General features: G+C 47.3%; 1 protein-coding gene across 2 annotated transcripts; it reads left to right on the forward strand.

The window, feature by feature from the left end:
• The first annotated feature begins 7,238 nt into the window (after positions 1-7,238).
• GDNF (glial cell derived neurotrophic factor) lies at positions 7,239-23,467 on the forward strand. Of its 2 annotated transcripts, none has more exons than XM_058824222.1 (2): positions 7,239-7,410; positions 22,983-23,467. In XM_058824222.1, the coding sequence occupies exons 1-2, from the start codon at positions 7,239-7,241 to the stop codon at positions 23,465-23,467; spliced, it is 657 nt and encodes a 218-aa protein (XP_058680205.1). The 2 variants fall into 2 exon arrangements, with proteins under 2 accessions (XP_058680205.1, XP_058680206.1); XM_058824223.1 differs by having other exon boundaries at positions 7,239-7,311.
• The last annotated feature ends 2,791 nt before the right edge of the window (positions 23,468-26,258 follow it).

Below are 26,258 nucleotides of genomic sequence, written 5' to 3' on the forward strand. Positions count from 1 at the left end.
GCTCAAATACAGAAATACAGAAGAAGCCCTTGGGAGAGAGAATCCAAAGAGTAAAGCTCACCACTTTTGCAAAGTGTCGCTGCGCGTTCCACTTCTCCCCCTGCATGGCTTGCTCCTCTTGGCTGCTTTCAGCACAGATTAGTAACCTTCAACCCTGACAAATATGTTGCCCTCATGCTTTTATGATCTCATAATCTCTCAGAAGGTGCCACATTCTGAGATTAAATACACCAGAATCCCAGTGGCAGCATAATAGAGATGCAGCTGTGATTAATGCCAATTAAAACAGTAGCAGCATGTGACAGCTGTTACAATTACTGTTAATTAGCAAGTTTTAAACCCTCTCTTATCAGGCTCCACTTCAAAAGCATGCGACTACAATAGGTCATGAGTTCATGATTCCTTAGTCCTTTGAATGACTTTCTGCTAAAGAACTACTACATGAAAGGCTTTACCAGTAAAGCTTTGCATGATCTGTTGGTATTTCCCTGGAAAATGGCTCGTAAAGAATAAAGGAACTTCAGCTATGGGGCGAATTTGGGCACAGGACACTGGCCAGATGAACTCTTAACCACAGTTTGCTTACAGTGTTGCCCACAGCATGTTAAATTCCACCTATAAATATACAAGTTAAACAATACAAGTAGGTCTCTACAATAAAGTTGCACAAATATCAGTAGAAAGAGAAGGTTGCTCTTAAACCCTACTTGCCACATCTCACAGCAATTTTAGAAACTGGGTATCTTCTCCCCTTCTCCCACCACAGCAACAAGTGAGCCCCTACTTAGGATTTGTTTCTATTGCACTGGAAGGTCTGCCTGAAGCACGTGCAGACACGCTGGCTGCACCTATCCCAGGAAAATAAACACTGCAGGGATGCTGCCAGGCCCAAACATTGATGCATCACCCTGGTAGAACAGTCACTGGCATGCTGGGACCAGGAAACATCACCCCACATAGGTGCAGGAGTCCGCAGGGGCCAGGAGGCACACCCTGCAGCCACCCCCTCTGGCAGGAGTGAGGAGGATGTGGGCAAAAGGCAGCAGTTAGCCCCCGGGCCAAAGAACAGACCTTGGCACTGCTCACAATAATTCCAATAAGCACTGCAATTAGGGATGGCTTTAACTATATTGCTTGAGCAGGCTATCTGGGCTCCAGCACAAGGTGGGCACGTCTCAGGCCCCAGCAAACCTGCTCTAGCCAGGCAGCTGCCACATTTCCACTCCAGTTGTTACCTAAATCAGTGTCTCAGCCCTTGCCCACCAGTTAAGTCATGATAATACACGTCCCATGGGATGCAGGAAAGGCAGGTCCAGTGTTGGATGTCAGTGCAGACCAGAACAGCCACCCATGTCCCCAGAACGATGAATTCACTACAAGCCTTAATCATCTTAAATAAAAAAGAAAGGGAATTAATCCTCAAAGCTCTTTCAGGCAATGGCCAAAGGCCGCAGGCCTAGGGATGGCCAAGGGCATTGACATCGCACAGGAGCAGGCAGCTGTGGCCCACGGCACAGCTGCTTCCCCAGCCTGCCGCCCTTGGTGCCTGTTCCTGGCACTTTGATGACTTCCCAGGGCACTTGCTTCAACAACAGCACGGCCTCCTCTGTTACCAATACCAAAGAAACCACCTCTTACTGCCTGAGCAGCCATACCGTGACTAGGAAATCATGTTTCATACTTCAAAGGTAACTTAGAAATTACAGTATGGAGCGCTTGACATCTTAAGAGATCTATACATCATGTTGACACATATAAACAAAAAATGAGACCATACTGCATAATGTCAAGCAGCTTTTTAGCTTGTTTTAAAAGAGGCAACATTTACAATGTAAAGACACACTTTATTTAGGTCTGAATGGGTCATTTTTCTCTTCCTGTTTTTTTTTTTTTCCTGACAGCAGACATTCTTTTTTTTTTCTTCACCAAGAAGAGTTTTATCTCAAGCAGCTCCAAAACTTTCATGATCTGTATAGAAAAAATAATCAATTCTGAAGTTTTTGTAGTTTTTGTTAGCTTTTAATAGAACTATGGAAATCTTTCAGCAGCTACTTTACTTTCCATCAAGAAAGAGTGCACAGGGCTCTCAGTAACACTTCTTACCAAGAGATTTGTGCCGGCAGCACAGGGAGAGGCAGGTACATTATTTTGTGATTAAGAACTAGCACGTTTGCTCTCCATTTATTTCAACCATCCTATTAGTGCAGCTAAGACATCTGCCTAACATTTCCTTTCACTCTGGTTCATGTGAGCTAAATAACACACAAGCTAAAAAATGGGCTTTCAGCAGCTTTTAATAGCAAGGAAAAATAAACTCCTGCAGTATTATAGATGGACAATCTCTGTCTTGGCTTCATTACCTTCTGTTATTTAAAGAAAATTAGTGGCTTTGCACTGACAAAACTCATGCAAAAGTATGTGTTGAGCTCATTTTGTCCAATATGTGCAGTAAAGTTTCAGTTAATGATCTTCCACTTAAAATATTAGGATTCTGCATCACCACAAACAGCGTAACCAAGACGTTCGTTTCAGCGTGCCAGAGTCCCCAACCTTTAATGGAGGCACCACGTTGTATCCATCCCTGTGCTCCACTCAGGGTGGGAGCCAGGAAAAGCTTTCTGTGCACAGAGCAGTGGGTGCACGCTGCGCTTCCATCCAGCACCCATCTCACAACCGCACATCGATGATTTTGTGGCAGAGGTAGCACAACCTGAAACAGTATCACTGACCCAAACCAAGCACTGCTTCTTGAAAGGCCTTCTCCTTCTCCCGTCCCCTCTGGGGTGCACACACAGAAACAGAGAAACAGATGCATTTATCAGATGCCTGTGTCTTTATTGTACAGATACCATATACCCTTTTCAATCTGTTTCTTCTCAACAGATTGTTCTCTCATTGTCCCACTTGCTGCCTGCAAAGAGGCTGTACTTCAGGAACTTTTATTCCAGGCACCTATCACTAGATTGTCTGTACTTAAAAAAGTTAAGATTACTTTTAAGTGAACATTTACATTTATATATAATGCTGTTTAATATTTCTAAAGCAGATCACTTTGGGGAGTATTTTACTCTCCTATACTAAGAAGAAATCTCTTTCATGCAAATTACTCTTTCTTCAAGTGGCACAGCTAGGAAAAAAATATCCTGAAGTAAAAACAAAATCTAATTCTTTCAGACATTATTTCTGAGTCACAAATCTGTTGCCTCTGCAGATATGGGAACATGGTCCCAAGAAAGGCTGACCACTTCATCACAAATGCCTCATTTAGTCGAAGATAGTTGTGAAATTTCCCCTCAGCAGGCAGATGACTGCAGTGATGGAAAAGCCATGCTGCACAAAGGCCCTCACAAGAAATTTTGTGTTTGTCTCTTTGTCTTGTCACCCAACAGAAATTTAGAAGATGCCTTCTTCAGAAATATTTGTCCTGGCAGCCCATCCAGACAACATTCAGCAGACCCCTCCAAATTTCCAATGAACATCTCAAAAACCTTCACTAGTCCCCTGGAGGTCACAGGGATTTGTTCTCATTCCCATTCTGCCTGGTGAGTTGATTGTGACCCCTTCTACTGTGCTACAGTCCCTGGCCTGAGATCTCCTTCACCACTAAGAGCTTGGAGGGTTATGTGCATTTCAGACTGATGGAGAGCAAACAAGTGTTTGCTGGCGTGCCCACGCTTGGCTCTGGAGCCCGCACGCACGGTCCTCACCCCATTCCCTGGACAGGAGAGCAGGGAGGGTGCAAGCGGCGCGGATGGGCTGTGCACGAAGCCTAGGGCATGCACCGGGGGCTGGTCTCACTTGCCTTCTGCATCCTCTCCCTGCAGGGCCTGGGACTTAGGCGGGGGAATGGGAAGAGCGAAAGCCGCGTTCAGCAGACGAGGCGGCGATTGGGAGAGCCGGGATAGGCAGCCCTCGGGGCCGCTGACGGTGGCAGGGTCCGGACGGGGCTCGGCGCCCCTCTCCCCGCCCTGCCGGACCTTCCCTCGCCCTGGGATGCCGCTCTGGCCGCCGTCGCTCCTTCAGGCAGCCATCCATGCCCGCGGGGTCCGGGACGGGCGGCGGCCACCGAAGGGACGGCCTGGGGGCCGCTGCCCTTCCCGGGAGAGAGAGCCGAGCGGGTGCGCACACGGGTGAAGGCACAGCCGTACCCACACACATCCGCACACCCGGGCTGGAGGGCGTACGGAACAAACCCGCAGCCAGGTGTCAGCTTTGGGGGCGGCCCGGCACGGCCCGGCCCGGCCATGCCCGGCGCGGGTCCCTCCGTCCCGCAGCTCCGGTGCTCGGGACCGACCTGGTCTCCTGCGGGTTTCTCTTCTCCATCCCACACCCGAGAGCCTTCCCCCCACAACAATTAAATATCCAGAAGCAAAGACTGTTTTAAAAGAGAAGCCGCGCGAGGCGGAGACAGCGGTCTCCGGACCGCCCGCACAAACCCGGCGCTGCCCAGCCGCCCGCCGCGCTAATTCCGCAGCACCGGAGACATGAGGATCTCATACCTCCGGACAACTGCGTGAGTCATAAATACACGGCGCACGGCTGAAAGTCGACACTGTTTACAGCGACTTTGCCGCGGCCTTCGGCGAGTCCGACCAGCACCGCCACCCCCCGCGCCGGGGCCGGGCTGCGCGGAGGTTCCGCATCCCGCGCCCCGCACTGCGGCTTCCGCGGAGGACTCGCGGCGGTGGCGGCACCTGCGGCCGGCGAGGGGCGAGGAGGGGGCGGCCTCCCCGCCGCCGCCAGCCGTCGGTCGGTCCGTCAGTCCGTCCGTCCGTCCGCGCGAGCGCGGCGAGCGGCGCTGGGGAGGGACGCGGTGTTGGGTTACCCCGGCCCGGCCCCGCCGCCGCCGCGGGGCCAGCGGGTGCCGCGGGGCTGCGCCGGCGGCCGCGCAGCCCACGGTATGTCGGGCCGGTGACTTCAGCCGGGAGATATTTGGAGGCTCCGCGGGGTCCGGTGCGGGGGGCCAGCGTGTGTTTGGGTCTGAAAGCGAATCAGCGGAGGGCGCGTCACTGCCAAAGGGCCCTATAAATCCATCTGCGGCGCCGAGTCGCCCTGGCAAAGCCCCCGCGTCCGCACGTTCGGCTCCGCGCTCGCTCCGTCCGCGGGTGCGGCGCCCCCCGCGCCTCGCCCAGCCCCGCGCCCCCACCCAGCCCCGCCGGCGCCCGGGGAGCCCGGCGCGCCCAGGCCCAGCCGGAGCGGGCGCTCCCACACCGGCCCAGCTTCCCGCCGCGCTCCCGCTTGGATCTAAGCTGTCGCCGCGACGGGACCCCGCTCGGGAGGAGGAAGCCTCGCTGCTGCTGCTGCTGCTGCTGCTGCCGGCTCTACAAATCCCAGTGCCGGCCTCTGATTCTTACAGCAGGCTGAGGGGGGGTGGTTCGATTTTTATTTTTTTTAATCGTTTTCCCCTTCCTTCCTCCGCTGGGGTGGGGTTTTTCTTGGTATTTTTTTTTTTTTCTTTTTTTTTTTTTTCTTTCTTTTTCTTTTTTTTTTTCTTTTTCTCCCGCCGTGGTGTGCGCGTCCGAGCGGTGCGCGGCTCCCGGCAGTGCTGGACGAGCTGGCGTTACAGGAGCGCTGATGTCTTCATCTGACTCCCCGCAGTTGTTGATGGAGTGTCTTTCTCAGATTTCCAGGCAGGGTCCCAAGCGCAGCACCCAGCGCCAGCTCCCGCTGCCAGGCGGCGCTCCCCGCGGCTCGGGCCGCTCCCGCCGCTGCTGAGCGCGGCCGCGGGGCCGGGGCGGGCAGAGAGCCCGGGGCGCCGCTCCTGCCGCGGGCACAGCACCTGCGGCTGCGGCGGGGGAGGCCGCCGGGACTGCGCTGCCGGCTGCCCGCTGCCTGCATCCAGACCCGCGACCTCGCACCCCCTCCTCCTCCGTACGAGTCCCCCTTCCCCCTCCTCTGAGCAAAGAGGGTGCCGGCGGTCGGACCCCGAGCTGCCCACATGAACCGTCCGGCCGGCTGGTCGACTCCGCGGCGTTAATGTCCATCTCGGGTCCGACGAGACCAGCTCAGAGGTGAGGGCGAGGACGGGTGCGCGGGGCAGGGCGGGGCGGGCGGGCGCTGTCCCGGGGGCGGCCCGCAGCTCCCCGGACACGGCGAGGTGCGAAGGCAGCGGCCGGCGGGGAAGCGCGCACCGAGCGGCAGCCGCGCCCTAAGCCCGCGGCCGGACCGGCACCTCCGCGGGTCCTCCCGGCGGGGCTGCGCCTCCCGGGCCCGGCACTGCCCTGGGCCGGCCGAACCGGGCCGGGGGCAGCTGCAACCCCCGGCGGCGGGCAGAGGGCAGCGGGTACGTGCCGTGGCAGACTTGGGGCAGGGCGGCTGGAGAACGAGGAGAAGAAAAAGAAAAGGCACAAGGGAAGGGGAGAAGGGAAAAGAAAGAGGATCGGAGAAAATAAAAAGAAAGAAAGAAAGAGAGAATGAAAGAAAGACTAGGGGAGGAGAAGAATACAAGGAGTGGGAAATGGGAAGAGGAAAATAAAAGGGAGATGAAAACAAAGAGGAAAATGAAAGTGGAAGGAAAAAAAGGAAATCTTGAAGTAAGGGGGAAGGGAAATAGGAAGAGAAGAGGAAGACAATAGGGAGAGAGGAAAGAATGGGGAAAGGGAGGTGTATAAGGAAAAAAGGTGGCAAGTGAAGATGAAAGGAAAAAGGAGAGAAAAAATTAAGAGCAAAGGGAGGACTGGATACTGGAAGGTAAAGGGTGGGGGGAAGAAGAAAGAGAATAAGGAAGGAGGTGAGGGGAAGGGGAAGAGAGGGAAAGGGAAAGGAAGCTTTGCTTGTAGCACATCAAGTCTGCACAGACCAGCACCCCAGATGAGCCCAGTTCTACCCGGGCCAGCCTGAGAACAAGTGCCCTGGTGCTGCCCAGGTGCTGGACAAGCACAAGGTGACCTGCCTGCCAGTGAGCACAGGGCCATGGTCACACTCCTGTCAGACAGACTTGTGGGGCCTGCATGCCTGCCTTCCCCAGTGCAGCTTTCTCAGGCATAAAGGGACTGGAGGCCATCCTGTGCCTCCCTCTCCCATACCACTCACTGACTGGGGAGAGCCCACCCCACTCCCATGGCTGCAAGGAGCAGTTGTTGTTCCATCCAGGCCTGGCCTGGGTGACCCAGTGTGATCTGGGCTGCAGGACTGCTCAACTTTGTCTCAGGGCTGGGGCAGGACTGGGGAACAGAGCAGCTGGGAGCTAACCCTGCCTCTCCTTTCTGCCAGGGGCCCGTGTTGGAAGGAGATCTAAGATGAAGTTATGGGATGTAGTGGCTGTCTGCGTGGTGCTGCTCAACACAGTCTCCACCTTGCCCCTGCCCACCGGTAAGACGCCTCCCAAGGGGTCCCCTTCAGTGGTAGAGGGACCTGAAGATGATCTCTCCCCCATCAGCCTGCTGCCTCCCTATGCTGTGCACAGTGACTGTAAGAAACATTCCCCTTTGTAGCAACTGCTGTCTGTCTTGCTAAACTCGCTTCCCTTTGCTCAGGCATCAGGGTGAGGAGAGGATCCTCCTGTTTTGTGCCCCTGTTTCTCCACATGCAATGTCATTGGCTTTGGTCTTGCTCGAGCAGCTCCAAGCTTAGTCACTCTCCAAAGCTGGGGGTTGACGATTGCAGTTGCAATGCCCCCTGCCCACTCCAGCCCTGCCTTCCTGGCAGTCTTAGGATCCCTCTGGTTGAGGAACGTGGGGAGGTGGGTGGTACGAGCCTGTTGTATGCAGAGGAGCCGAGAGGAGGATCTGGCTCACACCCCTCGCAGCACAGAAACTCCGTCTGCGGCGCCTCAGCCTCCTCTCCCTGCTCAGACCTGCCAATGCAATTATTCTCTGCCTGTAGTGGGCGCAAGTCCCGATGGAGGTTTGGCTCCGTGATGGGAGGCACTGTACACATCCTGGAGTACTGCTGAGCTTCATTAAATCCTCCTTGGATTCTGATCTCCAAATTAGTGTGTCCACATGGAAATTTACGGAAGAGTAGCTGTGGCAGGGTTAGGAGCCTGATGCAGAGCAATCCACATGAGCTAGCTCACAGTAAGACAGTTTACAATCCAAATGACAGATAATAATGCCTTGCTAATAATAGGTCCTGTGTCTACAATAGCAGGTACAGGATTTTCACAGTGGTATGTGAGCGCTGTGTTAACTCTGGTGGCTTTCTAAAGAGAGAGGTAATATGACTCAATAAGAAGCAGTGAATACTCACATGAATAGTGGAGACGTTCGCTTAGCAAAGGCGCAGATGCAGTTTGAAGGTTGCTTCTTTTGCCCTTGCTCATCCCCCTCTCTGTTTAGCTCGTTACAGGATACAGACAGTATCCAGTAATTGGGATTCATTTCTATCTCCTTTTCTGGAGGCATGTCCTTTCCCTGCGCCTGCACAGCTCCAGTCACAGGCAGCCACACTCTGGTTTCTCTGGGAGCAGCCAGGCTAACGCAGCGAGGAGGCACCAAGCATTTGCTGTGACTTCACTTTGACCCCTCCCAAACACCCATCTCTTCCATACACACACATTTATGCCCTTGCCTGTTTAGTCTTCTCTCTTCCCTTCTCTTGCTAGTGTTTCCCCCGTGCTGGAATCTTGCCTGGGCTCCCGCCTCCGCGTGTCCCAGCCTGGGCTCCTGCTGCTCACAGACTGGCAACCCTGACATCCTTTCAGCCCATCCACTCAGGGAGATTGGCCAGAAGTGTTTCCTCAGAGGGCTACAGCCTGCCAGGATCATGGGGCTGTCACACATGGTGATCTTCTTCTCCATGGCAAGCCATGCGGTGGATAAGTGCTGTCCTGCAAAAGGCAGTAATCAGCTTTTCAGGCCACCATGCTGCTTCCCTCTGCACAAGCTGGCTGAGGTGCTGGTGCAAGAAGAGCATTAGGGGGAAAGCATCATGAGTCAGTTTGTGGCTCTTGCATAAACTTCAAGGTGGGAGAGCATTAATGCTCCATCTTTCCAGAGTGATTGTATTTGTACAATGCCTGCTTTTATCTTGAAACTGCCCTCTGGGAATATGGTCCTTGGTAAACTGATTCCTCTACAGCAGCTCAAGGGGATAGGCAGAAGTTGTGGTTCTCTCAGTTCCTAGGTTGCAAAACTTCTCATCATTGCATCTTCTTTTTTTCCTTTCCTGTGGATTGGATAAACAAGAAGCAGGAAGAAAGACAACCTGTGTTTTACCTGAGCTGTGGCAATATCAATATTATCTCTTTTTCCAGGGTACAGACATGGGCTTAGCCATGCAGAGCTGGGTGGAAGGTTATTGCCCAGGATAGTCATTTGAGAAAGGGCTGATAGTTTGGTCTCGATTTTTTAACTCTGTGTATCACTAACAAATGGGCCTGACTGCAAGAGCAAAGGAAGCAGTACTGTTCTTCACATCAGAAATTGAGGGAAACCCAGGGCGTTCCTGTGATCTTTGTAGGGCTGCAGTTAACACGACAATCGAGTCTGAAGGTTAGAAATTAATCTCTATGTAGCCAAGTCAGATGAGTCAGGGGAGACCTGCAGAAAGGTGACTGCAAGAGAGCAGTGAAATACTCTGGTGCACTTTTATGCTCTTTGTTGATTTAAAAGTGTGCAGTGTCTGGCAAACAGTCTGCAAACAGGCTGTGAGGCTGATCCTTCCCAGGCACATCGCTGCCTTCCTGCTGCAGCAGCACTTTGCTCAGGTCACCCCCATCAGTGCCTTTGACATCTTTGTTCTCTCCGCTTACAATCTGGTGCATGGCTTCAGCACAGCCATGCATTTGCTTCAGCACAGCAAAGACATAGAACTAAGCACACAAGAGCAATCAGTGTCTACACCATGTACATTTCCCTTTCCACTTGAAGGCTTCTCTTGCCGTCAGGGCACAATGTGCCACAAGCACAGAGGTGTGCTTGCAGCTCCCATGTATTCCCATCTCTGTGGGTGCTGTTGGTCAGCTGCTTTGCTAAGGGCTTTGGCAGCGGACAGCTCACAAAGTGGTGGGAGCACCATCATCCCTGTGTTGCCTCACATGCATAGGGCAGTGTGTGGGCCCTGGGTGCTGTGTGCGTTCAGAGAGGTGCATTGCTGTCCCCTAAAGCAATCCCTTTGTAGCCATTTGCTCTAAGGTCCATTACTCCTACTCCAGAGTAGTGTCTCCCACACACCACCTGCATCAGGGCTTAGCAGGATTGTGAGATCAAGTCCAGCCCTAAGGGCAGGCCAAACAGCTTGCTGGGAACACATCTGTTTCCCAGGCCCTTAACACCTTTTTGTGTTCTTGTTTGATGGGATTGCTTTCTCTGCAAAGTACTCTGAGGTCACCTGATGTTACCCCATGCCTTTCAGGTTGGCTTGAAACCTCCCTTCATTTCAGGCTCCAGGCAGGGTTCTAACCTCCTGGGCTGATCAGGTGTAATGTGCTGACCTTTGCTGTTCAGGGCAGTAATCAGAGATGGCAGAGGGTGCTAGCAATTGCAATCTTCTGCATTTTTAATTGGACTGGAGGCTGGAGTATCCTCTGCAAATGCAGTGCATTGGAGATGAATCCAGTATTTGTAGGTGTTTTAGCATCAATATTCATGGGATAGCTTATTTCACACCCACAAAAACCAGAATAGATGTAGAGTTTGTAACTGCTTCATTGTTTCCCTTATGCTACAATCCTCTGGAGGAAGAACACTATTAGCTTAAATACCAAATGCAAGTAGAACAAATATAAACCACATTATTATAAACTAAATACTAAGTCAGCAGCCTCAGAAGCATGACAGTGCAGAGGGAGCCAAACACTTGTTTGCATTATACACAGTCGCCAGCGAATACATCTTGTAACTGCTTGCTGTTGGATGAACATAATCAACATGTACGTGAGGACTGGAGTGTCCTAAAATCCATGGTATGATGGGTATTCTCTTGATCAAGTGAGAACCTTTACTAAGAGCTAGTGGTAAGCAGGTAGAATTAAATGAAACATCTCCCCATGGGATTTTCCCTCCTGGTAAGAGGAAAAGATAGATTTTGCATCACGGTGTCTGGGTTACTCTATAGCTACTGAATGGTCGTTCACTGTGGGAGCTCCTTTGGTATATGCTGTGACACATCATGGTGTGTGTTTGTGTTATGCCTCTGTTAAAAATTCTTCTTAGTCCTTCACAGGTGTATTTAATGTTGAGCTACTGGTTTTAGATGCAACTTTATTAACTAATATGGAAAGTATCTAGAAAAAAACAGTGGTATTGTAGGGCTCTTTGAGTCAAAACCAGTATTTAACTATGTTTCCAGCTGAATGCATTTCCTTCCCTACAATATTTATTAGGCCCATTCAATGTCACAAACTGCAGCTCTCATGTTCCTGCCCAGGCTTTCCTGCTCAGCACACCTACGGTGTGGCGTGTGTGCTTTACACGCAGACACCCAGGAGCTGCAGGGGTAACCTGCCCTGCACAGCAAACCCATCAGGGAGGCATCAGCCACCCCGAGCAGGTGCCACCCTGAGCCATCTGATCTGTGTGTGCCCAGCTCAGCCCGTGCATCCAGCACAGCCGGCATGTGTGTGTATGTCCTAAAGTTTGTTTGCACAGGGACACCCAGGTTATCTAGGCTTTCAGAAATCCCAAGCATTCAGATTGGTCCATTCATGGGCAAAATTCTAGAAGAATAAAGAAACCAGTCAGATGTGGTTAAATCCACAGGCATGTAGCCCTAAAAGCAAATTCCTCTGCAGTCTCAGGTATAAATGCTGAATATACTCCAGTGAAGAGCACTCTGTGACTTAAGGAAAAAAAAGTTCTTAATTGCAGGATAATAAAGTTCTGTTTCTCATTTTGAGTTATCCTTTGCTGAAAGTGTTAGTGTTTTGCTGCTTTTCAATTTAGGGACCTCAAAAGATTGCCAGTGAAACTGTGGGTGCTGTTGGATGTTTTGCAGGTGTTTATTGACAGATAACATACCTGCACATACTTTTCTTTGTTATCTTTCGTAAGACTCTTCAGTATATTTTAGAAATACCCTTGTTCAGGATTTGCAGAGCTTCATAACATTCCTTGAAAACCTGAAGAATTTGGTTGTGTTAAATATTCATTAGACTGTCACTGAATTCAGTAGAGGAGTCATTGTCCACCAGTAGAAGATCCTCTGACTGATAGGTTGTAATGTCTTTGTAAATTATGCTGTTCCTAGTTAGTACTGCAAAAAGCTGTTTTAAAATAATTAAAGTTACAAAAGCTTTGAGAAGCCATTTGGATTATTAAGTCCCACCATGCCACAATTGCAGGTGTTCAGAGGTGAATATTACGTGCAAATACCCAGCTTTCATCCCTCCCCCCACCACTATCTAGAGACTGAAACATAAAACTTGTAGTACATAGGCCAAACCCTACATAACCACATTTGTTGTGGATTCCCATATTTCTGAGGCAGTAAGAAATAAGTGCAAATAAGTAAAAATAAACAAGCAATACAAAATACTGCATGGTTATGTCCAGGATCATCTGAGATCTAAATAGGCCACTGACGCATTAGTGCTGGTAGAGTGGTTAGTACTGCAGAGTGGTCATTTTTTACAAAACCAGCTCAGTTTCTGATCCAGAAATATCCTTTGGTAAAGAGAACCACAGGAAAGATTTCAGTTGTTCTTGGAATTTCAATCATGGTTGCAAAGAGAAGAAAGAAAGTAGGATCAAAAACACAGCTGCAAATAAAATGTTGTGACAAAAATGTATGTTAGAATATGTTTTAAGACCAAGGACTTAAAATTAATTTTGTGAGGTATTTCATGTAGCAGCATTTTTTTTTAAGGAATAAAGCCACTCGTATGACCTAGCAGAAGTTTAGGCTCTATTTTACATCACTTAGACTGAAACCTGCGGGTACATTTCTTTGAAGTCTTTGGAACTTGTGCAAATACTTTAAAGATTATTGCACAAGAATATTCTTCAAAATAAGCAAACACTGAAATCCATGTATTTATTTTCCTGTGTTGTGGCTGGGCAGTGTTATAGCAGTATGCCAAAAATTCTCTGGTGGCCACACTTTTAGAGGCAAGCTGGTCATATCTCCTTTGAATAAACTGTGTACAAATAGCTGGACTATCTCTGCTTCCATCCAAAGCATTTGTGATTTCTTTGGCAAAATCAGCCATTACTTAGGATATTTCTGAAGGGATGTAGCACCCAGCGTTAGCAGTTAGGAAGGACCTTGCTCTTTGAGCACACACCAGCTCTATCTGGCAAAGTGCCACCCCACACTTCCCAGCAGAGCCCTTCTGCAGTGGAGCACATGCACCTGCCCTAGAGCCAGGGACTGATTTCTGTAGCAATAACAATTTTCAACCAGCAATATTAAAACCTTCCATATTGTTCCTTTTGTAAACACATTGAAATGCAGGCAATTGAAAGGCAACAATGAAAGATCATGTGTTATTTATAGACCAGATCACATCTGATAGCAGCAGAGATTGCCACAAGAGAAACATCAGCCAAGATTTTGCCCAGACTGCTCTGCCAGTCTATGGCCACAGGGAATAAACTGGGTTAGGGTCCCTTTAGAGTCTGTTCTTCCTGCTTTGCTGCATGTTTTTGTTCCTTGGGGATGCTCTAAAACCCAAAGGGAGATGCAGCATAAGAGCACGGGCATTCTAGCAATAGCTGATGTTATTGATTTAAGCGTGCTCTTTCCCTTCAGTGAACTGTTATTAAAGAGGAGCTGGGTTAGCATCGTGGGCTTCTACTGATGTCATAAGAGAGCTGGGCTGGTTCATTTCTGCATCAGGGATGGTGAAGAAAGTACCACCAGTATTTCCTCCATTAAAACCTGCATGCTTGCCTATTAACTGGCTGCATGTGTTCATGCTAACAGAGGTTGCAGGTTTCAGGTCTCCCTCATATATACTCAGGATTTGAGGTTCTAGCTTAACAAAATATTGGGAGTAAACCTAGGTTTTACTGGGAAACTGGGTATTTACTCAGCATGGTATGGATGTGGGAGGGTACCAGATCTTATGGAGGAGTCAACAGGTATGTGTCTTGCCCAGGTTTGGTTCCTACTTGGTCGGTGGCTTCAGGCAGGATACTGACACTTTTTCTATCTTCCCCTTTTACACTCTTGTGCTGTAAATTCTGATGCAGGGATGCTCTGAGGGTGCTCACATCCCTTAGGATAAGGTCCTAGCACAGATGGGCTCCTGGCAGCATCTGCAGGAAATGCCACAAAATCTCAGGTGCAGCTGCTGAAATGCCAACTGCTGTGTGGTGCTCAGAGCTGGTGAGTCAAAGCTCTGTGCCAGAGGCAAGATTGCATCCTCCTGTTGCTCCTCTGCTGCCTGACTGCTGGGTGAGGTGTTCCTCTGCCCACCCCAGAGAGGCAGAGGTGGGAATGTGCAAAGGAGGGTAGCCCAGCATTGGGCACTGTGAGCAACCTGGACCAGGTGAGGAACAATAAACTCCGTGAGCAGGTCAGCTCATGACTTCCCCTGCCCCACACAGTCCATCTGAGCAGGTCAGCTCATGACTTCCCCTGCCCCACACAGTCCATCTGACCTGGATGCTTCCCCCTGTGCTCAGGGCCTTCCCACACTGCCAACAGCTGCAGTAGTCCCATTGTCTCCCCACTTTCTGCCTCTGTTGAGAACCAGCATTTCTGCCTGCAAGAAGGCAAGCAGAGTACAGAAAGGGAGGCACTGCCGAGCATGGCAGAGTGAAAATACAAAGGACTCTGTACAAAGGACTCAAATCCACAGACAAATCTGTGGATTTGTCATTATGATCGACACGTGGGAAGCTGCAGGGTTAGGTAGTGAGCTACAAACACAGAATTGACTGCTTCATCAGGAGCAAAAACCAGGAAGGTCAATCCTGTGCCTTTTACCAGCATTGTCTCATTGTACCTGAGCGGTGTGAGTGGCCCTGGCATCACCCACCAGGTTATTTAGCACTTGCCTTGATGAGAGACAGGTGACACCGGAGAGAGGCTCCATTTCTGAGTCTGAGGGGAGCCACAGCATGGGCTGGGAGCGAGGTAATACAGAACTCTATTAAACATTTAAGGATGAGCTGACCCTGGTTTGTTTGATGCTCTATTCCCTAATGCATGCAACCAATGAGTTTCCATTTCACTCTTGGTCCCATGGATTTTCAGGCAAGGCATGAAAGCAAAGTCATGCCTCAGAGAGATGGTGTTTTAATTGTTTAAATACCAAAAACGTTTCAGCATACTATTTTTAACGCCCATCTTCACTTAGATATGTTCATATAATATTGTCTTTTTATACCAAATATTTCATTTTCAATAAAACAAACGTTTTATCCCCACCACAGTTGCTACTTTCTCAGTTTGTAAAGCAGAATGATCGTCACATTAGTATTTTTAATCTGAATAAGGTTGCACTTCCACAAAAAAATTGCTTCAAATCTCTCCTAAAATACATCCCTGTGGTGTGAGATGGAGGCATTCTGTGTTCAGACAGGCCATGTCCTCTGTAATAAGCACCTGAAAACAATACTACAAAGCAGCTAAATATTTTTTAAAAAATTAAATCATGATTATGAAGTCAAGTAATCTTTTTTTATTTGGTTTGATTAGGAAGGTCCCAGATTAAATACCAGAACTATTTTTGAAAAGGGGCCATTTAATCCTAATGCAGATCTGGATCTACATTTTCGAAATATTCCTTACCATTACAATGAGCTGGACTAAATCCCTAGAACTTTGAAATCATCCTTCAGGGTCTGATCCTGTTGTTTGAACTTCTCTAATTCTCAGGTGAAATAATTCAGTTAAGTGTTTGGTCTAATGTTTTTGTGTGATAGCTATACACTGTCACAAAAGCAGGCATTCAAACTGCAATCTAAAAGCAAAACCTAATTTTGTAATGTTTAATATACCTTTTGTGACTTCTGTTACATCACTTCAGCTCCAGGTTTGTGAAGTGCCAAATAATGTGGCAGTTTTATGAGGTTCAAAAAAAAAGGAAAACCCACCTATATAAATCATTCTTCTGCAATCTACAAGGTTTAACACTTCTTGTATGTCATGAGAGAGAGCATGGTTAGAAGAGACTGTAGTTAGTCTTTTAAATCCATACCCAGGCATGAAAAGAAGAAACTGGATGTTTGTCTCAAAAGCTGAAGATCCAAACCATCAGTTTGTAATCAGGTACAAGCTGAGGATCTCTTGCTTTATCATGCTAGGTTGCTGCCATTGCACATAGGGGACTATTCAGCTTTAAAATTAATCTGTTGGTAGCAAAATCAAATTAATAGATTTTTTTAATGTAATTGTGATCACGTTTGAACAGATAGAAATAAATTGTGCATTTTTACTTAATGGAGACTTTTTTTTTGATAATGAGATGCATTTGGTGTAAGTTTCCATTTAGACCTGTTTCATGTAGAAGTCTATCAGAACACTTTATAATTTATCCTTCTAAGAAGCACAGGGACCAGATCCCAGTCTTGGTGTCACATGCTGTCTCTAATTAAATAAAAAGGCAAGGACAGGTTGTGGGGGTTGCAGTGGGGAGGATGCCCGCAGGAAGGCACATTTCCCTGCACTCCCAAAGCAGAGCTGAGGGCTGGATTTCCCCAGAGCTGTTTGGCTGCAGGACCCTTCCCTCGTGTGTGCTGCCAGCTCTGCCTGTGCCCAGGGGACAGAGACTGTGCTTGGGGACAGGCAGGTCAAAACTTCAGGTTCCAGAGAACGTCAGTGAGGCAAGAATTTCAGTTTGCGTTATCGAAGGATGTTCCAAACCTGGGAGTCTGGGTCAAAGCTATGATCTGACTGTGCCCTAAGTGTTTAGGAAACAAGCAAACAGCTTGCAAACAGCAAGCAGATGAGGCAAATATTCTTGTGTTTGGCTTTAGGGTTTTTTTTTTTTTTTGTTTTTGGTTGTTTGGTTGGTTTGTTTGTTAAATTAGTATTTTAAGTGAGTCTCACTCTGTTGAAGGTGTTCACCAGCTGTGCCCCCAGCCTGATCACTCTGCTAAATTCCTATTTGCATGAGTCTTGTGACTTTCTTTCTTTCTTTCTTTCTTTCTTTCTTTCTTTCTTTCTTTCTTTCTTTCTTTCTTTCTTTCTTTCTTTCTTTCTTTCTTTCTTTCTTTCTTTCTTTCTTTCTTTCTTTCTTTCTTTCTTTCTTTCTTTCTTTCTTTCTTTCTTTCTTTCTTTCTTTCTTTCTTTCTTTCTTTCTTTCTTCACTTTTTTATTAATTTTTCTGGTTATGTGAGAAAATCTTCACAAATCAAGAGCCCTTGCTCAGCTGGACAAGGGTACAGAGAAGGTGCTCAGAGGCACAGTAGCACATGGACTATCATCAATACCCAACAGTCTCGTGCTCTTTTTGCAGCCATAGGAAAAGGCTCTGCCTGTTCCTGCCTGGGTGGCAGGGTAATGAAAGAGGGAGTGTGGAAAGGAGCTGCAGGAGAGTGAGCTGAGCACAGCAGGACACAGGTGGTGGATGCAGCTCCCACAGGCCCTGCTGCCTGCCCAGGCTCCTGCTGCAGGGACACCAGGCAGGGATGGTGCATAAACACCTGCAGGTGCCTGCACACAGGCTGCCTCCAAGGGACTTCCTCAGGGAGCTGGGCAGTCAGAAACAGCTTTGAGAACTGTGACATAAAACCCAAACTAAACCTCATGACTTCACACCAGTCTGTGGCACCATGGTTTAAGTGGTGGGGCTCAGCCCATCGCACCCAACCAGAGGGGTCTGTGAGCCTTTCTCCCACCCTCTGAGCAAGACCCCATGCTCCCTAAGGGAGGATTTTACTTTTGTAGGACATGCATTCCTTTCCTTTGGGAAACACATGTTTTGAGGTGCATCACACAGGCAAGACAACCTTTGCAAACCTGTATTATGCTGCTCTGGCTGTCCTATCCTATCCTGTCCCATCCTGTCCTAGATAGCTTTCAAGAAAAGGGGCAGACAGTGTCCAGGATCAGTTTTTAAATTCTAATTCCTTCACACCCCAGAGCTTGGGACTGGGTACTACTCCTCAGAGATCTTTGCTGCTTTAATGTCATCATCCCATAATTTTCTGCTGGCACACTGCACAACATGACAGGCATCTGTCATGTGTTTGTTCTCTCAGCTTTTCCGGCAGAAGGCAAGTGTTGTCAGTAAACTAGTTTGTTTTGAAAAAATGTGTGCGTGTGTGTGTATAAATAGTTGTGTTTGTGTGTGTGTATGTGTAAACGAAGCACACATACACACATATGCAAAATGTGTATCTGCTCCTTGCAGGGGTGTGAAATCCCCCCAGCAGACTCTGCTGCACAGTCAAGTCAGCGCAGTCCGTGCAGTGTGAGAGAAGCTAAGATGCTGTGAGACTATAAGCATTTTCTAAACAGAAGGGTAACAAAGTACCCCTCTACCAAAAACTTTATTCAGCTTACAAACCATGGCTGCTCGCTAAGGCAGCCCCCATGAGTGCTGATGCTCCCTGGCCACAGCTCTGCTCAGCACCCCCACTGCCCCCAGCAGAACTTAAAACACTGCACAGACCAAACAAGTGCACAGGGTGTGATGTCTGTGGTGTAGAGAGGTCTCAGCATCCCTGGAGCACATCTACCACGTGCCCATCAGGATGGGGACATCCTGCAGTCAGTCTTCTCCACCTTCCCTTCTGTCTGTTAGCCTTTTACGGAGTTTAGTCACAGAGGTTATTGCTTATCCATGTATGATGTCTGATGGAAGCTTCCTCAGCATTTACCTCTGGTTTCAACCCATTGTGCCTGGTGTCAGTGCTGGTGTTTCCACTGGATTGCTCTGGGTCCCATTTCAGCAGCTTTTCACAGAGTTTTGTTTCAGGCTCTAGGTCTTCACACCCATGCTTGTTGGAAAGCTGAATATCCCTACAGAGCCATGGCTGGCACCTCAGCACAGGGCTAGGACAAGTCTCCCTCCACTCCTGGTTGTCAATCTTTCTTCCAGACCCCTGTGACCCATTCCCAGTGACTGCTTGTAGTCACACTGATGACTGATTTATTAAGCAGTAGAAAATTATCTGATTGCAGGGATTGGAGCTGTTGCCAAGACTGTTAAATTATGGAAGCAAACCTGGGATACCTTGGCACTGTGTTGAAGCTGCCAAAAGAGCATTGCTGCATTGCTCACAGCCAGTTTGAGGCTCCACAGGCAGAGGAGAGTGTTGCTTACAGAAACTTGCAAGGTCTCACTGAGAAGCCCAGAAATGCAGCTGCACTGTGTTGATTTGATGTATCTATATAGCCTGTACCAGCACATGAATTTTAGGTGGGCAGACAGTGACCAGGATGACCTGCACATTTTCTCAAGGGGAGCTCTGTGCCCACTGTTTCCACCAGTTTCCTTTTATCACCCACAGGCCTTTTGTCTCCTCCAGTGATGTAATCTCCAAATATTGGGGGCCACTGCAGGAGTCTTACTGGTAGATTTGGATACTTGCATGGGATAGTTTCCAGTTCCCTGGACTGAAGAGAAAGTCCACACTGGAGGCAGGAAATTGGAATTCATCTTACTAATAGTACTGGCATTCCTCCCAGTGAGTCTCCAAAATATATCCTGGTGTTGCAGTAGGGCATGAGCAGAGCAGGGATCCTCAGCTCCATTAGGCACTTGGAACACTTCTTGAACAGCTCATGTTAGAGCCTTAATGACATTAGCAGGACCATTCTTGCTGCCAGTGACCTCATTTTCTGGGTGCAGCTTGTCTGTGTGTGTAGGTAGGATTTCTCTAGTTGAATGCTGTTGGGTTGATTATTTGATCTACTTTTTGCCCTACTGCTCGCACCTTCTGCAGGGTTGACAGTGTATGTCTGTGTCACCAGCATTGCGTGGGGCTCTTTAGTTGCATTTAGTTTCCTCAACCTGAAATATCACAGGCCACTCGCAGTGCAGAAAGCTCTCAGTGGCATCACCTCCCTTGGTGCAGCTGGGGTAGGAATCACACATGAACCAGGACGGATCTCAGTGTGCACTTTTATCAGGAACACAGTCCACCACATGGGTCTGCCCTCCTCCTATCTACTACCCTCCAGGATATAGTTGCCAGAACAGTGCTACCCTGTAGCTGTCTGACTGGTATTTAGCCAAAGTACACTCCTGCCTATGGCACTCTCACAGGGCTAGGTGGTATTTTTGCCTCTCAATTGCAAGCCATTTACAAGTGATGTGCCAAGCTGGATTGTCTCTTCAGTTAATCCATAGTTTTGTTTCTCCCTTCTTGGGAGAGGGAGCTCTCACTACCCTGTCAGCGTGCCAGGCTCGAGATAAGCATAAGGCTGAATGTTGCAAACAATAATCTCTACATATAGGTTGGCTTTTGCTGTAGCTGTCTCTTGTCCCCTTCCTGATGGTTGATCACTGCACTAATTTTGTTAAGCCCTCGTATGTTTCCCTACAGTTGTGTTTCACTCTCCATAGCCAAGGTCTCGTTGCATCATACTGTTGGTAGAAAGGTTGTGCTAAAGAATACATGAAAGAGGTGTGGGCTGGGGTAGTCACAGTGGTATGAGAGGAGGGCAGTTGGAGTTTAGGAGGGAGAAGGGCAGTTCTAGAGCCATCTCCTCAGGGCTACATCCTTCTCTAATTTGGTTATAGAGTAAGAAAACTAGTTTCTGTGTAGGAAATCTAGAAACTACTCAGACTCGAGCAATTATTGCCTTCTGCCAGCTACTTTCCATCTGTATCTGTGTCAAGGCCAAATTTGTACTTCAGCAATGGGGGTTATGTGAGCTCCATGTGGGTCATCTTTTCTAACTGAGTCTAGAAAGATGTCTAGCCCTTGTTGCTTTAAAGGAACATAGCCCACCTATTGCCTGGACCTGGTTCGTGCTCGGTCGGGCAGTACTTGTACAGAGTAGGCAGACCAGCCTGTTCGGCAAAGGAGCTGGTTGGTGCATCCAGTGGACACACCCATCCAAGCAACTCCCCTCACAGTGTGTATTTGTTACCTGCTGCAGAGATAGAAGAATGCAAGAAAAGTGTATTTACCACTGATGTTGCAGAGATATGGAGCTGGGTCCTGCCTTGTTCAGGTTCCACCTAACTGTATAGATAGCAGCCATCCATCCTTTGTGTCTTACAACATGAACACTGCTCTCTGGGATTGTTGTTTTTAGCACGGATAAAACAAAGTGTAATTCACTTTTTTTCAGTTCCAGACTCTACATCTTATAGCACCCTATTTGCCTTGTATCACCCTCATTACGTGGAGGTACAAGGTTTCCAGACTCCATTACTCTTTTACCAGTCTAAACTATTTTGCTGGATACATCCAACAGAAAACACATACCTCTGATCCCTCACTATTGATGGACGGAGGCCTCTAGGATGTGGCTACTTCAGGCAGCAGTCCCCATTCCTGATCATGTGCAGATGCTCTCTGTTCCAGCAGGTTTTTGCACTGGCAGAGTTGGGATCCTGCTGCCCCCCATCTCCTCTGTATTTGGTGCTTCTACTGAGGATATGAGGGTGCATTTTGCTAGGTAGTGGGGGCAGCCTCATGCCTTCCTGCCTCCTGTTAACACAGTCAGTGCTACCCTGTTTGAGCTGGGTACCTGTGCTCAGGTCACCCATTGGGATTCCTGTCTTGCTGAGCTTGTTAGGGAAATGTGAGTAAATGGAAGTAATGGAATGGAGTAAGTGGAAATTCTGCGCCTTTGCCTGAGGAGCCATTCCAATCTCAGCACCTCTCTGAGTGGGAGCCTTTGTGTAGGTACCAGCTCCTGACCAGGTGCACTGCACTGGATATTGCCTCTCCCAATGTTTGGTGTTCCTGCAGTATTTGTAGGAGTATTGGAGGTGGATATTCCCTTATATGCAAGACCAGTGTGACACGGTGTGTTGTGTGTTGGGTTTTAGGAGTTTGACATAGTCTGTTGCGTGTTCGGTTTTAGGAGTTAAGTACAGAAAGGAGCATTCTCTTAGGACTTACTTGAAAGGAAGAAGTCTCAATTTTTGGGGCAATAAATCTGAAAAAAAGATCTCGATATTGCAATATAGTTTAAGATGTGGTCATTAATAATGCAAGGTAAGGGCATCCACACACAGAGTCCTGGCAGCCTGGCCCTCCCTTAGTTCTCTGAATTCACTAAAGCAGGTAATTTTGAGGGATTTAGTCCATGGGAAGATTAAGGATCTCAATGGGGTTTTTTTTCCCAAATCATGATGAAATGACAAAATTGATAAGCATTTCAGAATACATTTAATTTCACCCTTCCTGAAGAGGTTCATTCTGCTAGTATCGAAATATTTAATTGACTTCATAGTACAATTTACTTGAATAATTCATCAATGATATACCAAGTGATAAATTAAATAGAATAAAAATTAAATTTTCATAAAAGGAAAATGTATTCATAACATCTCCCTAAAAAATTAACATAATACTACTATTCTGACCTATTTTTACTCAGTGTGATCAGCATCTTGTGATACAAAACACTTACATGAGAAATTATTCAAAAGCTATGAAAATAATTATCCCCTAGAAGCAGTAAAAACCCAGGCATTCATCCAGGAATAATATCTCAGTCTGGTACCCCAGGAAATCCTCCTTCTGTCATGCCCAAAAACCTTATTGACAGGTGGCTTTGGCAATACTAACTGCTGCTGGTGTGAAAAGAAAATAATTAACAACTATAATGGAAAAATTGCTTTAAAGAAACCTCTTCCTGTTGCTACTTTGCTGGGAAGAGTCTGTATAACCTCTTTACTGGTGGCTTCATCCAACTCTTAACTAATATTCATACTATGATATGTTTTTCCTTCCCTCTATTTCCACAGGTCTCATTCAGTGTTTAAAGATGTGCTGAAATGCTACCAAGCATCAGCAGACACACACAGAAATACAAATACGTCTCATTTATCTTTCCCCAAATGAGTTTCTGTGATGACCTAAACCATTCCAAATTCTCCTTGATTTCTGAGGGTCTGGGCATGTGTTCTGAAGTCATGGGCAGAAAAGCTTGCATGTGCGTAATATTTTTGAGTTGTGAATGGACAAACTTTGTGATAACTGATGTGTGACAAAGCCTTTTCTCTCTTTCCCAAACAGCTAATATGCCAGAGGATTATCCAGATCAGTTTGATGAGGTAGTGGACTTTATTCAAGCCACTATTAAAAGACTGAGGAGGTCACCAGATAAACAGACTCCGATTTTTTCTAGGCGGGAGAGAAACCGTCAAAATGCAGCCACAAACATAGAGAATTCCAACAAAAAAGGAAGGAGGAATCAAAAGGGCAAAAATCGAGGATGTGTCTTAACAGAAATACATTTAAATGTGACCGACTTGGATTTGGGATATGAAACCAAAGAAGAGCTAATTTTCCGGTATTGCAGTGGATCTTGTGATGCAGCTGAGACCACCTATGACAAAATTTTAAAAAACTTAACCAGAAAGAAAAAACTGGTCACTGACAAAGTGAGGCAAGCCTGTTGCAGACCCACAGCCTTTGATGACGACCTGTCCTTTTTGGATGATAACCTGGTTTACCACATACTGAAAAAACATTCCGCAAAAAGGTGTGGATGCGTCTGACGGCTGCATGTCGAGGCGGCACAGTTTTCCATTCCTGCTATGCTGCAAAGAGAGGGACCAAGGTTCCCAGGGAAGTGTCTGCTCCAGGTGGAGGAAAAAGGACCAAGAACACAGACTAAGGAGCCGTGAGAGCCTGGGGATAAGGAGGCATGCGGCAGAGTAGAAGGATGGAGACTTCTGGCGTCCTATGGGGATTTAGATAAAAGCTCAGGTGGAGATGACGATGGATGGATGATGTGCACGCTACCTTTCCTGTTTGACTCAATCCACCATCAGTGAGACTCAGTCCATGAGGAACGTGCTTAAAAACACAACCCTGCCATACCACGCTGTGTTGTAGTTATGCCATGATATACCACTTATACCAAGAAGCTTAGCTAAGAAGTAGCTTAGGAGCCCCTTACTAATCCCCTGTGCCCCCAGCTCTACTGAAAGACACATTGTGCTGCTGCTCACTGGAGGGCAGTTCCTGAGTGCTTAGGACAACTCCTAAGCTATAAGATTACCCCTGTAAGAAAGATGATATTGGGCAAATATCAAAATGGCCAGGCTCAAGTTCTTATGAAGCAAAACAGTTCCGCTTACTGGCTAAGTTTGGTTATTTCCATCTTTTGTTTCTTCAAATTGAGTGCAGGATTTTGTTCTTCTGATACCTGTGAAAACAAGTTGAGTTTTTAAGCACTTCTTCCTAGTATAGTAAGAGAAATAACAAGCCCAGCCTACACAAAATGCATTTCTTTAGGTTTACAAAGGACTAACGTCACTTGCATAACTACATTTCTATTTGGTCATTGTGATTGAGAGAGACTACTTGATGCAATGCATCCCTTCTGAGACATAAGTATACAGAAGATATTTATTGAGATTAAGTTATTGTTATTTATTACAGTTCAGTAATGAGTCTCCTTATTTATTAAAGTGTCTTTCAAAGGTGCCAAAGTAGATGGCACTTGGGGATATAGAGAGACAAAGACGTTGGGAACAACGGTCCATGCTTTTGATTGAAGGTGTTAACTTGAATGCAAAAAATCACTTACTTTACCTTTTTTTCTTTTAAACAAAATCTTGATTATGCTCACAAAAGGTAGTGCTGAAGCCTGCAGCCCTTATTCCTGTCACTAAGCCTTTTGAAAATTACTGCAGTCGTGCATGTGCAGGAGCAGCAATGGCTCTGGATGAGTGAGGGTCGCAGGACTTGGCTCAACATTAGCAATTTGTTAGAAAAACTAATTTTAGTCATATTTTAAATGTAGCCACATTTTTTCTCACACTTTATGCCAACTGACCTCATATAACTATTGACAAATGGAAAATAATCACATTTAGCCTTATAATTTCTAGTTATATTTATTTAAGCTTTTCCTTCCATACTTCCGTATAGAAGAGGTTAAATCCCTCTTACTAGTTGTTAGCCCTGGATTTAATATAGCCTGCAAGTAAACAGTTGTGTTAAATAACCAGAGTGTTTTGTATAATTTGCTGAAACATTACAGGATCATACCCATGCAGCAGAACAGTCCAAGTTTCCTTAGGAAGAGGGAGGTTGTACAGCAAAGGTGTTTGTACGTGACCGCTAACACAAGCTCTCATTCTGGAGACATTTTTCCCAAAAGAGCAGGAGTGCAGGTCACTAGACATGCCTGACAACCAGTGAAGCATCAACTCCCACAAAAGCAACATGAAAAAAAATCCTTATTGAAAACCATGGTCCAGCCTTTTATCTCACGCATGTAATGGCTCTGCATACCATACTCATTTTGCCCTGGGCCCCTTGGGGCACCACTGAAGAAGGGTCTAGAGGTCAAGAAGGTCCAGACCAGGCATAGAAAGGTGTTCCAGGTGCCATGGCATGTAACCCATCCCAGCTTCCGCCGCTTTCCTGGGTGGATAGACCTGGAGAACCAGCCACAGGGCCTGTTCTCACACTGCCACGGGGACACTGCCAGCCCCTCCGCGCTGCTCGGGGGCAGTGACACCCCCACGGTGGCACGAGGTGGCACCGAGCGCCTGCCGGGCACCGAGGCTCAGCTGCGCTGCCGGAGCTGATCGGCGACAGAGCTCAGGGCTGAGCCTTCTCCTGCCCCAGCTGGTGAAAACTTGCCCCAAAGCATTTTCTGTGCAGCTTGAAGGGGCTGCAACCAAAGCAAATCTCTATGTTCAAAATACAAAAGGGTAAAGTTTGTGATTTTTTTTTTTTAGGTTTTTGGTTGTTTTTTTTTTTTTTAGTTTTTAGACCTTACTGAAGACAGGAGTGTGCTTCTCTGGATTTTTTTACTTCACCTGCAATTATATGTCTCAGTCATTTGTGTTAATCAACCAAAGTTCTCTACAGACTTTATTTTTGTACAATATTCATTTTATAACTTTTTACAAAATAAAATTCATTTCTATTGTTACATGGTTGTTGTTTGTGCTTCCCCACCATACAGTTTCCAAGTTACAGTGTTGTCTAGTTTCCCAATCTGCATGAGACAATGCTGTGGGGCCAGAAAATCCTCCATGGAGTGAAGCCCTCCTTTCCTGTCTCACCAACACCTTTAATGTGGATCAGAGGTGTCTGTAGCTTCTTAGTGAAACATAACTGAGTCACTGCAATGACTGACTTGAAAATGCATGGTGAACAGTGACAGTAGTCTACACAGGGGCAGGCTTCAAGCCTGGGGTTACTGAAGCTGCGCCTTGTCCATGTGGCCTTGGCCACTCATGGCCGCAATTCCTGCACGAGGAAATTGCATTTTGCTTTTCTAATCCAGGTGTCACACCAGTTGGACTAAATTCTGTCTACTTTGTC

Source organism: Ammospiza caudacuta, chromosome Z (genome assembly GCF_027887145.1).
Source record: "Ammospiza caudacuta isolate bAmmCau1 chromosome Z, bAmmCau1.pri, whole genome shotgun sequence".
NCBI classification, from domain to species: Eukaryota; Metazoa; Chordata; class Aves; order Passeriformes; family Passerellidae; genus Ammospiza; species Ammospiza caudacuta.

Excerpts from the sequence above, each read along its gene's own strand:
- GDNF (XM_058824222.1), top strand. The coding sequence starts at position 7,239 with ATGAAGTTATGGGATGTAGTGGCTGTCTGCGTGGTGCTGCTCAACACA. Across the intron at positions 7,411-22,982 it reads CTATGCTGTGCACAGTGACT|CTAATATGCCAGAGGATTAT; the intron begins GTAAGAAACATT and ends TTTCCCAAACAG.